The 1,222-nt window shown below is 46.6% G+C and overlaps 1 protein-coding gene across 1 annotated transcript; it reads right to left on the reverse strand.

Moving 5' to 3' along the window:
- Positions 1 to 630: 630 nt before the first annotated feature.
- On the reverse strand, positions 631 to 999 carry LOC144714816 (pEARLI1-like lipid transfer protein 1). Its single transcript, XM_078589610.1, has one exon. The coding sequence runs from the start codon at positions 997 to 999 to the stop codon at positions 631 to 633; it is 369 nt and encodes a 122-aa protein (XP_078445736.1).
- Between the last annotated feature and the right edge of the window lie 223 nt (positions 1,000 to 1,222).

Here is a 1,222-nt window from a genome sequence, read left to right on the forward strand (position 1 = left end):
TCTCTCTCTCTCCCTGCTCCTCGTTCTCTAGTTCTTACTCTTGTTGCATCATTCTTGTTTTCTTTCAATGGAGAACGTTTTGTTTCCATTGATGCACAACAAAGCTTTACCGTTATTGGTAACATAGTTTACAAACGAGACCAACCCACGTAGCGTCGGAACAAACAAGGCTCTCTCCGTCTTTTGCACCCATGTAACAAGAGAGACAAGAGAGTTAAGGAGACGAAAGAACTTCACTTCTACTTAACAAGAGGATTCCATGCACAATTACAGTGCACAGATACACCTTTTAAACGCACCATTAAAAAGAAACTTTTCAAGGAAATCCTAAAGACATGGGATAGAAACCTTCTGAAATTACTGAAAAAATAGTGTCTCTTCAACTTGACTCCTCCAAAAAATTACTACAACCTTAATCATCCAAGAGTCAGACTATTTCCCAACACATAGCAGCAAAGCATAACGACCGAACAGATAGAACAAGATACCCATTCAAGCTTTATTGTGACTGGTAAGATCGATTACAAACGAGACCACCCCACGTGGCCGCACATCATAGGCACACAACATATAAAACAAGTAGCTTGATTGCAGACGACACAAAACGCGCTACTCCTGGTGGGGGGTCTCCTACGGACAGGCGAGACCAATCGGTACATCCCTGCCGCACAGGCGGATGAGGAGCCCAACGTCTCCTGGGATTGAGAGGCCGATCCCAAGAATGTTAGCCTTAATGCTCACGCACAGGCATGAAATCGCATCGCTCACGGGAACTGAATTTATGACAGCGCAGCACCCTCTTGTTTGCGACGGTTGTATCCCCAGTAACTTGAACAAGCTGACGACCGTACCGCAAAGCGCGAGGTTCAGAGTGTTGATAACACAGGATATGAGGTTCGGAGGCGGTGAAGGACTGGGAGACGGTTGGCCTACGACAAGCGTGGCCAGCAGTAAATTAGCCAGAACCAGAGTTGCCATGAACTGCGACTTTGAGGCCATGACGAATGAATAATACGACCAAGCTGCTGCCGAGGTTCAAGGGGGTTGAGTGCCGTGATTGATGCGCGGTGCTACCATTCTTATACTGAATGAGTGGGCCACTGGTGTTAAGGGGTACAGTACGTCTTTAAACCGCGCGAAATTTCGCTGGGCAGTTGCCAATTTGAAACGGACCATCGAGGTCAAATTCTCGTGCTTGATAGATCACTCACGATAAATCATC

This window comes from Wolffia australiana, chromosome 18 (genome assembly GCF_029677425.1).
Source record: "Wolffia australiana isolate 7733 chromosome 18, ASM2967742v1".
Taxonomy (NCBI): Eukaryota; Viridiplantae; Streptophyta; class Magnoliopsida; order Alismatales; family Araceae; genus Wolffia; species Wolffia australiana.